The 13,656-nt window shown below is 42.9% G+C and overlaps 1 protein-coding gene across 1 annotated transcript in view; it reads left to right on the forward strand.

Annotated features, from left to right (window-relative positions):
- The window catches only part of Frem1 (FRAS1 related extracellular matrix 1), a 126,918-nt gene that overhangs the window by 25,697 nt on the left and 87,565 nt on the right, over window positions 1–13,656 (forward strand). The window contains exons 11-15 of the mRNA XM_057784576.1: window positions 2,329–2,525; window positions 3,667–3,757; window positions 4,972–5,139; window positions 8,371–8,579; window positions 11,726–11,819. Coding sequence (XP_057640559.1) covers window positions 2,329–2,525; window positions 3,667–3,757; window positions 4,972–5,139; window positions 8,371–8,579; window positions 11,726–11,819 — 759 coding nt within the window. The remainder of the gene's footprint in view (window positions 1–2,328; window positions 2,526–3,666; window positions 3,758–4,971; window positions 5,140–8,370; window positions 8,580–11,725; window positions 11,820–13,656) is intronic.

Raw genomic sequence — 13,656 nt, forward strand, 5'->3', positions numbered from 1 at the left:
AGACTGGAATATCCACAGATCCACAGTGGGCAGTGGAACTCCTGCATCCTGTATCCTGTATCCTGCAGATCCCAAGTGATGACTTTCTCTAGCTCAGATTGTGGGTTCACTCCACCTCTTTCCCCAGCATCTCTACTTGTCTCCGCCATCAGCGCTTAGAAGCCATCTCGTTCAACAAACGTTTAGTGTATTTTTCTAAAAAGTCATGCAAAACTTCTGTAGTTAATAGCGGCCAGCTCTAACAATGGAAGTAATTCTTGGTACTGAGAAATAAAAATGAAAAATAAAGAGCAGGCTAGCATCAGAGCGCAGGGCCCATGAAGGAGCAATAACCCAGGTCACAAGAAAGTGAGATGCTGCCAGGCAAAGCGTTAACTACAGAGCCTGAATCTGAGGGTCAGGGTCTGACCCAGACATCTTGCATTCCGACCTTCTACTTGTTGTTCTGATTCCTTGTTGGTCCATGTGTGCTTGCAGCCATGGGGACATCAGAGGACTTGAGGGAAGCTGGAGTCTGGAGGCTGGTTTGAAAATGGGTTCCCACTCTGCCTGGGAATGGCTCTTAATAATATCTTTGTTATGAACAGATTCCAGCACAATGAGAATGCTTTTATTTCTCTGTGGAGTTTGCTAAAATGGAATTTCTCTTGCCCACAGACACACACACTAATTGTTTGAGCATGCATAAATATGTAAAGACACATCAACTTAGGCAATCATAAAGCATGTTGAAAAATGCGCCCACCAAGAATTACTACAGGGGATAAAAAGCATGCTCTCCCATTCTTCTTTCATAAAGAACACATTGGAGAATAAATTAGCATGGAAAATGGTCTCTTTGAAGGCACAATAACTATGTTTCCTTATTAAATCCAGTTTTTCAATTAAGGAGAGACTCGCTGATCCACACCATTGCTGCGAGAGCCCATAGAGAATTTCTGAACTTTGCAGATTAGAAAAGTACTGTAAGTGGGATAAAAACCATGACACAGATTTAGGGGACTAGAATTATGATTGTCTTTATATTCTTTTATTTTGATAACTGGTTTTAGTTTTTTAAAGACTCTAATAAAATAACAGAATAATTAATAGACTACAGAAACATTTCTTATTGTTGGAAGACTGGAAATTCCAGGGTCAAGGTAGCAGAAGGTTCTTTTTCTGGTGAGGGTCATTCTTTGTTCCCAAGGTGGCACCATGTTGTCTTGTACTCATAAGAGGACAAACTCTAGGCCCTCGCAAGGCAGAACATGATAGAAGGACAACCTTTCCCCTTCACGTGGGTTTACAGGGACCAAGTCCACTCATGGGGGCAGAACCCTCCTACCCTAATCATTTCAGTACTGTTACAATGTGAACTTCCAAGATGAGTCACTCAGTGGAACTACAAGGAAGAAAACGCGTTCAGAAACAGTTTCAACTGAGGAACTAGAAGGGGAATCTAGAAGATCCTGTAAGAGTGAACGTAATCAGATTTTCAGAGGCAGCAAGACAGAAGCATCAGAGTGCAGAAACAATATGATCCGAATCTGAGGGAGGGGAAGGAACGTGTCTCTAGAGTGTTGTGTTACGTTGAAAGGAAATAAAAAATAAAGTTGAAAAGCGCAGTATGTGTGAACTCTGAAAGCTCTGGAATGTCACGCTAAGGAGCTTGACTGATCATACTTCCTGGGTGGTCGTTTTAAGGTTTGGGGGGAAGTGAACTAACTAATTTGTCTCATGGTTTTCAAAGCTAGTGCAAGTTAACAAAAAGTCTAGAACAGTAAGTGGTGTTAGGGCTGCTGCAACCACATTAGGAAGAAATTACAAGAGTGATACAGAAAATTTGTCAGTAGAAACTTGGCAATGGGTCGGATGGGGATGAGAAAGGAGAAAGCAAGAGTGACAGACAGGAAGGTGTCTAGGATTAATGATGGGTGAGGGAGCAAAGACACAGGGGTTATTACTAGAGAGGAGGTAGAAAAATAATTGGGATGTACTTGGTGTTCTGTACGCTCATTTCCTGAGACTCCCAGTGGATAGGCTAGAGTTGTGATGATTTATAACACACACACACACACACACACACACACACATCTTTATATATACCCTCCACCTCCACCTCTGGAGTGTTGGAATTAAAGGTATGCACCATCACATCTGGCTCTATGATTATATTTTTGAAACATAAAATCAGATGAGCGAATCCTTAGTAGTTTCTAAGTCGTTTGACAGAAGTAGATTGGCAGTTCGGAGTGTTCATCTTAGCTACTTCTAAGCAATCCCGGGGCATTCTCTTTGGTGTTTTCTTGTGTTTCAATTTAATAGAGCAGTGCATTTTTATTCCAGGTGGTGACGATCCATATCTCTCCAGTAGCTGACCAGCTTCCAAAAGAAGCTCCTGGCATTTCCCGGCATTTGGTTGTCAAGGAAACGGAGGTGGCCTACATCACTAAAAAGCACCTACATTTCCTAGACACAGAGTCACAGGATGGGGAGCTCGTCTACACAGTAACACGTCCTCCGTGTTTCTTCTTTAGCCACAGGTGCCTTTGTAAAGCTACTGTCTGTTGCACTGGGTCTAAGCATGTCACTGCGTGGCAGTGTGACTCAGTTCTCCATTGGTTAGACTTGAACTTACATCCAATTCACTTTTGTCACAAATTTGTCCTGACCTTCACTGAGTGACAGCTAGTGACTGTCATGCAGCTTATATTTTTCAGCACAGTGAGACTTAAGCAAAACATTTAAAATCCCATTTCTCTAAGGTGAATTCTTATCTTTTTAATGTTTATTGAAGTCTGCAAAGTATTATTTTTAGATACGGCAGATTACTTGGTATTCATATTTTATAATATCAATTCAAAACAGTAGCACAACTATCCCTTAGGTTATCCCTTAGGTTTTCTCATGACCAGTGAGAAAACCCTTGGGATGAGACAAATGATTCATTTTCACCACGACACAGCAAAAAAACCATTGTTTACTCATGCTGAGGGTGCCATAGGAGATGCTGGACTTCAGGTTACAAGTCTCCAACATAGAGTCTTAAAAGATAGACCATCTGCTTTTGCCCCACAATGAGGTGTTTTTAAAAAGCTGGTTGTGGTGTAGTGGTCCCTGTAAGTGTCATGGATGTCAGGAAAACGAATCATGAAGAGGTGAGAGCGACTTAGTCAGTCTAGATGAAACTTCTGGAGAGTCTGTGCCGAGTGGTTTACTGCCAGCATATTTAAGCACGGTTCAATTTGGGGGAAAGTTTTCTGGTGTAATACAATCCCTGGTGCACAAAGATGCATAATTACATCAGAACTCATGTTGTCTCTTCCAAGAAGATGAAGTCTGGAGATAGGCTACCCACATCAGCTAAAGGGCCTAGGGATGGTCCTGGTCACGCAGACAGCACAGAGATCATTTGGACTGTTAGCCATGTCTGGTCCTGGTTGTATGAATTTGTTATGGCCTGGCCCTTCAGATAACACAGATCACTAGGCTGTTAAGCACCCATGAGTTCCAGCCTTATGGATGGAAAAATAGGTTTTTCCTTTTTTTTGAGAGGACGATCCTACATGCTCAAAATTCCTGGTTTCCCTGGTGGTCTGTGGGTGCAAGGACCTTTGTGCCCCAACAAAGGATGATTTGATTTTTAGCTGAAAAATAAGCTAATGTGGTCTGCATTTCTCTTAGACACTTGGATGCTGGGAAGTTATTCATGGTGGACAGCATACCAAAGCTAACCAAAAACCCTACAGCCCTGGGGCTGAGGTCATTTACCCAGGTATGAGAATTTGTAAAAATATTGGCCAACACAATGTGTAATGTATCTTCTGAGAAGGTGTGGCTTGCCCAGTGTTGGGTCTGAGATGCTAGCCAGTCTCTTCTCCCACAGTGCCTTGTGCTTGAACACTTCTGACAAACATGTGACATCTGCCTGGAAGGCTTTCGCTAAACTGAATATAATGGCAAACCTTGTTATAAATCCGCACGGCCTTTGGCATCATCCTTTTGGCAGTGGCCGGGCGCTGGTTTCAGCCCCATGCCTGTGTTTTCATTCTACCAGCTGTAGGTCACTCATCCTTCTACTGTCTTGTTATCATAAGAAACTACCACACATTTGGTAGTTCAAAAAAGAGCCCAGTTTTCCTGTACTTCTGAAGCTAGAAGTGTTGAGGTCGTGGCATTGGCAGGTGTAATCTTCTGAGCCCTGCAGGCTGGTCTTCCTCCTGGTTCATGAGCATCTAGTGCTTTGTTTAGCAGTCTTTGGTATCCCTTGGCTTGAAGATGCATCATCTTCAGCTTTGTTTTCTGTCAAGCATGTCTGCCCCCATCTATCTCTTCCTGTTACAAGGAGACCAGTTCTATTGGCTTGAGGACCTACGCTACTCAAGTATTTCTACTACGAACTTCTGTAATGGCTCGATTTCTAGATGATTCACATTCTAAGGTTTTAAGGAACTTCAGTATGTCATTTTACGGGGTTGCAGCTTATCCCATAATACTCGCCACTCTCCTAAATCCTTCCTACCCCTCTGCTCCCTCTGGTCAACTCTCCTCTGAAGACCTGGAGGGGGGAGGATCCGGTATCAGACATCTGTGATTTGGGGCTAATTATGTCTGACTTCTTAATAGTTCGAAGCTGTAAATGTGCTAAGTGCTACCGTTTAGATAACCTTACTAACAAGGAAGCAGAGGCCTTGCAGGCTTACACAGCTTGTGCCAGAACAGTGATTGCATAGAGAGATGGAGGAAAGTCTGTGTGCCTTTTGCAGAGTCGGTTGGGCTCCATCGTTTGACATACTGCCTGGCTTCATCAGTTTTCCTCTTATGTGTCAGCAATGTGGTTTACAAAGGAGAATCTTGGGAATCTTTCCATTCATGGTGATACTTACCGTGCTCCTTATCAATTATCCCACAGTGGTCTCAGACTTAGGTTACTAAAGGACTCCGATCTCTGCAAACCAATGCCTATGTCTGTCTCCATTTGCTTCCCAGCACGCTGTGAACCATATGAAAGTGGCCTACATGCCACCCATGCAAGATATAGGTCCCGCCCCTCGACACGTGCAGTTCACAGTGTCTGTCAGGAACCAGCGTGGAGGCACCTTGCACGGAATCTGCTTCAACATCACGATTCTCCCAGTGGACAATCAGGTTCCTGAGGTATGCCGTGTTTGACATGGAGGGCCAAAAGGAGGGAGAGAAACAAGAGTAATGTTTTAATTTCCCTGCTGCAGTATAGAGAACGAGTAGGGGCAGGGGTGGGTGGGAGGCTCTACTTCCCATGGGATTTCCTATCTGAAAGGTGAGAATTTTTCTATGTTGAGTTTGGCATTGTTTTCAAAGCCTTATCAACATCTCTTTCATTCTGCGGAGCGCCCCTTGTTGATCAGGGGAAGGAGATTAAATGATGGGTCTCTTAGCAACCAGAAGAACCTATTTGCTCTCACCACAGGCCAGCTATGCTGCTGTGTGATCCAAAGAAGCTTTTTAATTTTCCAAAATGAATTAGGATGGACCTTTTCGTTTTACCTCATGCCACTGCTCAATGTTTGTGGAAGTCTGAAGGGGCCCGAGTTTTTCTTTAAAACCAAACTACAAAGGTGTTGCTGCCTGCTATGTCTTCTCTCTGAGGCTGGTTTGCTTTGAGAGTTTTTTTCTGGGTCACTCTTCCCCCCAGATTACCATACTTGATTAGTGTGACTATTATTGGGATTATTTTTTTACCCTTAAAAATGGAAAGACAAAGGAATATTATCTCCCATTTGTTATAGACCAAAAAGCCCTAGATCTTCCCAGCTTGGTGACTTCCCCAGGTATCTAACTACCTGAATATGACCAGTCCTGATGTTTTCTTTTCTGGTGACTCATGACAGCTGCACCTGCTTCAGGTCAGCAAACAGATTTCTTACTGGAAGGTCCAAGGGAAGACACTTATTCAGCATGCAGAGATGGCTCGATGGCTCTAAGTATTTTCATTAATTATTAATTTTATGATATTATTTTAATCTTTTAAGTTGTGAAGTTGCAAACTTGAAGGGCCAGAAGATTTCCTAACAAGGCTGACTTGGGGTTTCTCTTGAAAATATAGAGCCCTACTAACACTGAGCCTGCAGACAGCGTGGCTGCCAGGCGGGATGAGCCATCCATTTTCAGAGTCCCCACAACACACTGCGCTCACTTATGTCAGCGGCCCAGTCTCTCAAGCTGGCGAGCTTGCAATCTGTGGCTGAAGAAGTGTTGACAGCTCTTCAACCAGAAGGCATCTGCACCAACTCCATCTGGGCCCCCTTTCCCGCTGAAGACCTGGCCTAGTGCTGGTGGTGAATATAAGTCCGAACGGCTATCGAGTGAACCTGATTCGATTTGTTAGGCCACCCTTGTCTGTGTATGAAATTTAGATCCTCAACTGAAGCTTGCCCTACAAAACTTGTCGAAAAGTCTTCTTTTATGCAAAAAATAAAACAAAATCCCCTCTAAGCTTGGAGAAGGATGATCTGCGTGCAGGTAGTCTGGAGCAGATGGAAGAATTATCTTCATTTGAAAGAAGATGAAATAGCGAGGAGGACTTAGGGCTTCAGCGGATATTGATTTCTCTCGTCTGTATATGAGCTAAGGAAGGACAAATGAAACAGTAGTTCAAAGAACTGAGAATATTTGAAGTTGAATTGTACGATATGGAATTGAGTTAAGTGATAATCATTAGGGCATGTTGACACCATGCAAACCTGGAGCCCCCTAAGTGTTACTCATGAACCCTCAGGATTTTAAGGGTTGAGCTTGCCTTAAAAGAATTACTTCAAAAATCACCTTATGTAGTAAAGTGTATTTTATGCAATGTTCCCTATTTGGGAGACTAACTTGGTTCACTGAGAAAATAGGACTCGTGTGCGTGGCTCTTGGAGCATGTTCCCTCTGGAAAGGGTCCCGTTCTTCCTTCTACTCATAGTGAAGATGGAGGTGTTGCAAATCAGCGGAAGCATTTAGGAAGAACTGTCAGGGTGGGCGGCAGAGAGGGAAGTCGATTATTATTGAGTTTTTCTTTGCTGGTGGTAATTTACTAAGAATGAAGGCAGCCACATTCTAGTTAGAGTCTTCTTTCCATGACCCAGGGTGCTGCCCTGGAGACATGCATGAGTGTCTCTGATGGCTCTCTGGAATGATTGACTTCCCTCATTCTGTGTCCCATTGATCAGCAGGGGAGGATGTGTGCAGGGTGGAGGCTGTGATCTCATCTTGCTGAGAAAGGTGATTCTTTATGTAAGAGTTTCCTTGCATGGAAGCGTGCTTACCATGGGCCTTCTGTGAGGAACCGTCAGCCCACGATTTGAAGTCCAAACACTATCGACTATCTTTTCCTTCTACATAGCAATATTAATTTTGGAAGCTGTTGTGCTAAGTAAACTCTACAGGGTTTTCTGCTATAGTCTCAGAGCCTGGAGCACATGTGCATCCCTTGCAAATGTAGTGAATACACTGTAGATCACCGTTTTCTACACTTGCTTAATCACAGAACACGTCTTGCCCACTCTTAGTGTGGTAATAAAATATACAAAGCTGCTCCATCGAACTTGCTTTGTGCCTATGACTTAATTGTTAGTCAGGCGAACACTGGGGTTTTTGCTTTGTTTTGTATTGAAATTGCCCCTGTGGATTTTAATATTTAAGTCTAATGTTTGAATAAATCCATTTCCCCCGGAATTGTAACCCTCTTCTTTTCAGTTTCCCTGTCCCCGCTCTGTCTGCAAAACACACAATGGTGTTTCCATCAACCTCTCAAGTCTTAAAGAATTTTGGGGGCAGTGGTTCTCAACTCTCTAATGCTGTGACCCTTTAATACAGTTCCTCATGTTGTGGTGACCCCCAAACATAAAATTATTTTCATTGCCGCTTCATGACTGTAAATTTGTTACTGTCATGAATCAGAATGTAAAAATCGGATATGCAGGGTATCTGACCCCTGGGAAAGGGTTGTTTGACCCCAAAGGGGTCGCAGCCCACACGTTGAGAACCACTGTTTTAAGGTTTAAAAAAAGAGGTGGACCCTTTCCTTCATGGGGATTCGGCAAAGGCTGTGGGATGATGGTAGGAGTTTTTCTCTCAGTTCAGTACTGCAGCAGCGTCCCCTTTGCTGGTTCTACTGCCCAGGCTCTGGTGCTTTCAAATTGGGGTCTGGTTTTGTGTCTTTGTATGTATCAAAACTTGGAACTGGAAATATGCAAATAAAGTATTTTTTCAGACAGATTATTTAGCTCTACCTTATCGCCTTATAAACAGTCTCAAAAGGTTAATTGACGTGTGGGGATGTTTCTGGAATTTTTCTATGGATCTGAGGACCTCGTGTTCAGCAGCATCTTATTGAACAAAGCCTTGAGTGTTCTTTCTTCTCTCTAGGTATTCACCAACACCCTGAGAGTGACCGAGGGTGGTCAGTGCACCATCAGCACAGAGAACATCCTGGTTTCTGATGTGGACACCCCACTGGACAGCATCTGCCTCTCTCTTCGGAAGATGCCTCTCCACGGCAGGGTAGAGCTGAATGGGTTTCCCCTTAACCCAAGAGACACATTTTCATGGAAGGACCTCATTACCTTAAAAGTTAGGTTAGAAAATTTTGTGGTTTTTGTTTTTTTCCTTTCCATGCAGTGGCTCTCTATCCAGACCAACTGTGAAGTGCAGTGCTGAGAAAGAAACCTGTCCAACTCTTTCCAAACAACACACCACTTCATATTGTTAATGCTCAACTGAAAATTAGGGAAGTAGAAAAGAATAATTTTCTTCCAGACATTTTCTTTCTCTTTGGCTTACTATAGCTGAGGGAGTGAGTTTATGAATATTTGTGCAACAAAAATTAATTACCACGAATTGTCATTTTGCCACAACTGCACATATCACAAACCCAGTAGAGACTAAAGTAATCTGATCAGCTAATTGAAGTTGGCTCTTAGAAGAGGCAGTTTCATAGCCTTGGAAATGCAGGGGTATGGTAGCCTACGCCTCTAATCCCAAGGCTCGGGATGCTGAGCAGGGGGATTGGGAGTTCAAGGCCAGCCTGGTAAGAATAGTGGGCGGGAGGAATGGGGCGGTGATGGCTAGCTTTGTCCACCCACGTTTTAAGGATAAGCTTTTATTTCATTCTACTGGGCACAGGTTTTCAGGTCAACAAGTAGAGCCTGCTGGTGGGAAGGCCGCGGTTCTGGACTCAAGTCTCTGAGAGCAATGTGGAGAAATCCTCACAGCAGCTCCCATTGGACATCTTCCCTTTCTCTACTAATATAGTTGTGAGAAACCTTTTCACAAAATCAAGTGAGACATCTCTGGAGAACATTGCAAGCTGCTTAAAAGTAATGGTCAGACAGACAGGCCGACTAATTTTCCACTTGCCAAATCTGACAAATGGAGACCTCACCCTTTGTTAGTGAAGTGTGGTAGCAGGTGTTTGTTGTCAGACGCTTAGTTTTGAGCCAGAAAGGTCACTAGGGATAGAAAACTGCATACGAGGTCACTCAAACCTTTACAGCCCAGTTAGACCAGACTTAGAATCTTTTCTGGCCCCTTTCAGTATTCACCTATTCCCAGTAGAGTTTCCTGTTTTGCCAAGGCGTTGTGGTGCAGGCCTTTAATCCTAGCACCCGCGAGTCAGAGGCAGGTGGATGCCTGAGAGTTTGAGGCCAATCTGATCTACAAAGTGAGTTCTAGATCACACAGAGAAACCCTGTCTCAAAAAACCACACACACACAAAAGATTTTTCTGTTAAGCTTCTAGCTTGGATCTTAAAATCTCAGCTCCTATCTACGCGTTAAGACTTTTGTGTAGGCAGTGCTGGGATGAATGGTGAACAGAAAAAAGTAGAAATATTTCCTGGAATTCTATGCATTGTCACCTTTCTAGAGAACTGCAGTCAAGCGTTTTTGAGTTATTTAACCTGAGTCATCAAGACTGGTGGGGTACATCAGTCTGTTCTCAGGTAGAACTAAGCATGGAGATGCTGAGGCATCAGCAAGTGTTTTCAAGAGTTGGGTCTTAAGGATCTGCTTGGCTCCACTGTCTGGCTTTACATGGGTGCACTCCCAGAAATCCTTAGCTGTTTTAGGGATAGCAGCACTGTGAAATGGATCAGCACTCTGGAGGCAGAGGTAGGCGGATCTCTGTGAGTTCGAGGCCAGCCTGGTCTACAAGAGCTAGTTCCAGGACAGGAACCAAAAGCTACGGAGAAACCCTGTCTCGAAAAATCCAGAAAAAAAAAAAAGACTCAGTTAAATTCAAGAGCTACTTAGAATTAACTGACCATCACTGTCACATAGAAAGTATATGAAATGGGGTTGGAGAGATGGCTCAGTGGTTAAGAGCACTGATTGTTCTTCCAGAGGTCCTGAGTTCAATGCCCAGCAACCACATGGTGGCTCACTACCGTCTATAATGAGATCCAATGCCCTCTTCTGGGGTGTAGGTATGCATGCAGGAAGAACAATGTAAATAATAAATAAATAAATTTAACAACAACAAAAAAAGAAAGTATGTGAAAGGCCTAAAATTAAACAATTTCTTTTTTAAACAATTGGCTGAGAATGAAGAGGAAGCTAGGGCCAAGGTTAGAACAGCAACACCAGAAAGGTCTTTTTAAACCTGGGGAGATGTGTAGATGGAATATGGTGGAGGGGGCCATACCTAGTTCATAGATCAAGACTTTCAACAAGAGTGAAAGAGCTCAGAGCATAGGAGGGGGATCATGGTGTCCTTGGGGTGTCCTGCTTCATCTCGGTGTCACTCTGGCTCCAGTCAGCCATATTCCGCTGTTGCATAGCTACCAGGCCAAGGACTTCGCACTGTTACAGAGGCCACTGGAGGACTGCTTTCTGAAGTCTATTCTCAAGATTATTTTTAATTACGTGCGTGTGCTTTCATGAATGTATGCACATACAAATGCATGTATGTGGATATGTTCATGTGAATGCAGGCACCTATGGAGGCCAGAGACCACAGAGACCCAGGCGCTGGAGTTACGGGTGGTGTGAGCTGCCTAAGGAGGGTGTTGGGAGCTGACCTGAGGTTTTGTGTAAGAACAGAGCAGGATTTTAACTTTAAGCTGTTTCTCCTGCTTCCAAAGGGTTGTTTTTGTTTGTTTCTTTTGTTTTTGTTTTGGGGAAAAATTACCAATGCACACACAATGTTTTCCCAGATAGAGCAAGTTTACATTTAGGGATAATGGGTGGTTACGTATCTTCTCATTTATAGTTATACTGCTTCTTTTCTTATTTGCTTATTTAAATAATTACTTATTTACTGAAGTCATGGCCAAGGTGATGGAGGAGTTTAGCACGATTATTAAAAACCCAGAGACAGATATTGGGGCTTAACCTGAAGGTCAGAAAAGAAAACAGCCAGCCACTGGCTCTTACCTCTCCCTCAGTCTGAAATGGCGACCCTGCCTCCTGGAGTCTCAGAAGGAGACTGTATCTGAGAGCTGTCTCCTCTCATTTTATAATCCTCTGTAAGGCTGAGATTAACGACGTGCACCAATACCACCCAGTTTCTATGGCAAACTAGTGTAGCTACTGGGATTAAAGGTGTGTGTTACCATTGCCTGGTGTGTAAGGCTGACCAGGGGCTGTTTTACTCTCTAATCTTCAGGCAAGCTTTATTTATTAAGATACAAGTGAAATATCACTACAGAGGAGAGCGTATGCCATGCAGCTTAGTTTACACCCGTGTGTTTTTAAAAGACTGGCTTCCGTACCATCCCTGTAGGTATCGCCATGACGGAGCTGAGGTTTTCCAGGATGCAATATTCTTGGAGGTCACAGATGGCACAAACTCAGCAGAATTTGTCCTACACATTGAGGTGGGTAGAAAGTTTCCTCCCTGAATTATTTGAATGTAAAGTCTCTATTATGGGAACTCCTTGGGGTCCCAGAACAACTTAAACTACACAGACAGCAAAGCAGAAGGTGGCTAGCTGTGTCTGTGAGCATCTCTAGTCAGGTAGTAGAGACAAAGACTCTACCGAGGGCCTGGAGAGATGGCTCAGTGGTTAAGAGCATTGCCTGCTCTTCCAAAGGTCCTGAGTTCAATTCCCGGCAACCACATGGTGGCTCACAACCATCTGTAATGAGGTCTGGTGCCCTCTTCTGGCCTGCAGACGTACACACAGACAGACTATTGTATACATAATAAATAAATAAATATTAAGAAAAAGGACTCTACCGAAACAGACTTACTCATTCCATCTCCCTACTCCACCCCAGTTTATCTGAACTTAGAATTATTCTAAGCTTGAATACAGATACCCAATTTAAAAGGTAGTTTATTCTGAAATATAAAATATGTCTAATATTTTTGAACTATGATATACTAGCTCTATTAGCAGCTGGGAAGACTGTCTGGAACCACTGGGGTTCTTTTTCCTTATGGACAAAGCCATGCATGTGGGACTCCATTAGGAATGTCTCTACCACAACCCTGAAGTCATTTCCCCCTTTCCTTTGACAAAGTCTACTCACAAAGTTGGCACATGTTCAAGGGACTTCTGAGAACTTGGGTGTTTCTCTGATGTGGGTGACCGGGGCCATGAGCATCAGCGGATGGTTTGCAAGTGTTAATAGTTGCTAAGAGAGAAGTTTATCACGTTCCCTGAAGGGCCCTGAGTGTTCTCGTCCTGCTCACTTCCATCTCTTCCTATATGAGTATGGGCTAAATTTCAGTGACATAAAATGCTATGCGTCTGGAAGATATTTTATAGCCGGTCATTAATAGAGTATTAATATCTATAGATTGTTTTGAAAAACAGACAGGGAAGGAATTATCTTTCTTTAACATGCTTGGGCTCCCAAAGAGTCTGCAGCTGGTTCCAGGCTATGAACTTGGGGGTGTAATAATATGAGGCTTTCTTCCTCATTTTGTGGCCCCACTCCTCCCTGGCTGGTATTGATTGCCTGCTCTGCCAGGTTCTATAGTCTCTCTTTTCCTCATTACTCCTCACAAAGGCCTGTGACGGCTCCATGAGAAGCTGGAGAGCATTTCAGCTTCAAGAAGGAATGTTTTCTTTATGGGAAACTTTTATATACAAAGAAAGATTCTCTGAGTTACTTTTCCATTTTTTTTTTGAGGAAAGACCCTACTTTTTTCTGTTATATATGACCATCTTATTATGCCTGGCAATAAGCAGCACATCTTAGCAAAAGAAACCATTTTTGTTACTTTTTAAATTAAAGGACATAATTTTTAAAAGCCAGACAAAACTAATTTTGGACAATGTGATTTTTTTTTCTCCTCACAATGATTTTTCACAGTTATCATCCATGTAAACAAATTGATAAAATTTCTGAGGGTCAAGCAAGACAGATAAGTCTTTAATGGATTCACATAGAAGATATAAACAAAGATAAATTATTTTTCTTCATAGGCAAAGGGGGAGAGCAGACAATAACATTTTTACATCTTTGATAACTCAGAACATCTACCCACTCATTCCTGTACCCATTATAGGAAGGCATCAGCATCATTCTCTTGTATCTGTCTACAGCTGTTAGCCTTTGAATGCCTAGGAACCACATAAAGTTACATTCATTCACTTATTCATCCAACAAATGTTTAGTTAGCACCTTCTGTAATACATGTGGGGACTTAGATAGATGCTTGTTGAACAATTACGAATAAGATAAACAAGGTTTCTGTTTGTG

Source organism: Chionomys nivalis, chromosome 11, assembly GCF_950005125.1.
Source record: "Chionomys nivalis chromosome 11, mChiNiv1.1, whole genome shotgun sequence".
Taxonomy (NCBI): domain Eukaryota; kingdom Metazoa; phylum Chordata; class Mammalia; order Rodentia; family Cricetidae; genus Chionomys; species Chionomys nivalis.